Source organism: Clupea harengus, chromosome 8, assembly GCF_900700415.2.
Source record: "Clupea harengus chromosome 8, Ch_v2.0.2, whole genome shotgun sequence".
NCBI classification, from domain to species: domain Eukaryota; kingdom Metazoa; phylum Chordata; class Actinopteri; order Clupeiformes; family Clupeidae; genus Clupea; species Clupea harengus.
In genome coordinates this window covers 6,189,257-6,191,756 of record NC_045159.1, presented here as the reverse complement: position 1 = coordinate 6,191,756, position 2,500 = coordinate 6,189,257, and the positions used below count along the sequence as shown (strand labels likewise).

General features: G+C 45.2%; 1 protein-coding gene across 1 annotated transcript in view; it reads left to right on the top strand.

The window, feature by feature from the left end:
• ypel2a (yippee-like 2a) overlaps window positions 1–2,500 on the top strand; it is a 12,440-nt gene that overhangs the window by 5,021 nt on the left and 4,919 nt on the right. The window contains exon 2 of the mRNA XM_012835749.2: window positions 1,199–1,438. Within this exon, the coding sequence (XP_012691203.1) occupies window positions 1,331–1,438 (108 nt within the window). The 5' untranslated portion in view covers window positions 1,199–1,330. The remainder of the gene's footprint in view (window positions 1–1,198; window positions 1,439–2,500) is intronic.

Here is a 2,500-nt window from a genome sequence, read left to right as displayed (position 1 = left end):
TTTCTCTGGGTGGTCTGTTGAGGCTGACTGTCGCTAGGCAGAACTGATAGGGTATCGCACACAGAAGAACAATTAGGGGGTGACTGTTCTCACGATTTGTATTTTTGCAGGTGAGATAAAAGCCCTTTCAGATGTTCATGTGTGTGTCTTATATTGTTTTTTTTTACAAGCGCTAGTGTGTGTGTGTGTGTGTGTGTGTGTGTGTGTGTGTGTGTGTGTGTGTGCGTGTGAGCGCATCATCCATATCTTCCTGCACAGAATCGAGTCACATGCACACAGACATACACACACATGCAAAACAAACTTTTGATGTCTTTTTGGTGAGTTACTGAATGATGCGAATGCTGGGAGTAACTATGCCAACCAGGACTCCCAGCACGGGCCAAAGCCCTCTCAGCAGACTCACATTACAGGAACGACCCACAGAGGTTTCTGCACAGACACATCCACTGATGAGTTGCTCTGTTCATGCCTATCGATAAACTAATTAGCAATTTCAGTTCTTCCAAACCTATTCATTCAAATGCTCAAAAGCACTGTTGAGGTTTTGCCCCAGGTTATTCAAAAACAAAAGCAGGCATGTATGCACTTTAAATATTCACACAGTTATGGTTGCGCACGTGCACACACACACACACACACACACACACACACACACACAGCCATTTCTAAATCAACCTCAGACGCAGCAGAGTCCTTCATACACGTACAAGTAGCTGACTGACGCTTGTTTAGATTGTCTCTTATGTTTACAAACATACTATTCAAATGCTATGTCACAACATCTCAGAAAGTGCTCATCTCACACTGATCCAAATCTTATCACACACAGCGCCATTCACACATCTTATTCATCACACAAAGCGCCAAATCACCGCCAAGGGCACCAATCACATGGTCTGTTATCATCGTAATACACAGTAATCAATCGCATGCTGTATTCATCACTTCAAACACCAATCACAGACTGCGTTAACCGCATGAGCACCAATCAGACGCACTCATTTAAGCAGCATTATACAGAGCACCAATCACACAGTTGCATATCCAAGTATGATTATCAGACAGCACCTATATAAGCTTATGTGTGTGTCTGTATGTGTGTGTGTGCCTGTGTGCAAGCAGCACTAGTCTCAGAATCTTGCACTAAGCCCCCTTACCAGAGTCTGTTTGTGTGTGTGTGTGTGTGTTTGTCCAGGTGCAGCCCTGTGACGCACCTGCTCCCTCCTCTCTCTTCCGCTGCTGTGGTCTCTCCTTCAGACGGCTGGGCCCTGCCCACCTCTCCTCCTCTTCCTCCTCTTCTTCATCTGCCTCACTGCTCCCCGTCGCCATGACGCGCTCCAAGACCTTCCAGGCCTACCTGCCCAACTGCCACCGCACCTACAGCTGCATCCACTGCCGAGCACACCTGGCCAATCACGATGAGCTCATCTCCAAGGTGAGGACCAATCACAACACTCACAGACCACTGTGGTGTTCCATCAGACCTCTATAGTAAACACGTAGTGGATGTAATCAGGTGTTCCATCAGACCTCTATGGTAAACACGTAGTGGATGTAATCAGGTGTTCCATCAGACCTCTATGGTAAACACGTAGTGTATGTAATCAGGTGTTCCAGACCTCTATGGTAAACTTTTATGGACTATTTGTTTGCCTTGACAAAATAAATACCTGACAAAACCATTAAGCACAGATGTATTTCACCAGTATATGTCCCTGTCAGTCAGCTACTTACTGGTGCATGCTTACACTGGAGGAGACGCAGGCCTGACCAGTGAGTTCTGGTCAACTCACGGGTTTTAACGTTGGCACAATTGTCTAGCTCGATGGTGTGTGACACGGTGCTGGATCTGCCAGCATGTTGGACTATTTTGGGGAGACAGGACACCATTCCGTTAGACAGCCAATCAGGGGTCTCGTCCCGCTGGCCAGGGCAGCTGTGCAACCCAGCACCGACGGTCATGCCATGGGAGGGCAGTCTTGCCACCATCACCCTTGGCAACGGCAAAACAGTTATGATAGACAGCTAGATCACAGCTTGGGTTGACCTAGATACATCTACTGACTGCTGTTTAGTGTATTTCCCAGGCAGAGTGCATTATCAGAGAGGACAATCAGTGGTTCCTTTAAAAACCCAAAGGTTCAAAATAGAAGTTGTTTCACTGAAAGAACCCTCTGTTGGTATAAAGTTATTGAGGACTTGAAGGGTCGTACAGCAGTGAGAAGTGGTGAAAAGGCCTTTTTAGAAAAATAATCTTATTAGATTCCTCAAAGCAGCCCTCTAAGGATTAACCAGTTGAGAGAAACATATAAAAAATCAGAACAGAACAGTTCAAAACAGAACTTTATTTACTGAAAGAACTGTCTGTTGATTCAATTCAGTTAAATGTAATTATATTGTATAGCACCAATAACAATTGAGATTGTCTGTAGGTTTTTACAAAGCAAGGGAAAACCCTTGAGCAGAACCTCAGTTCAAAGGAAACATAAAAGAAGGT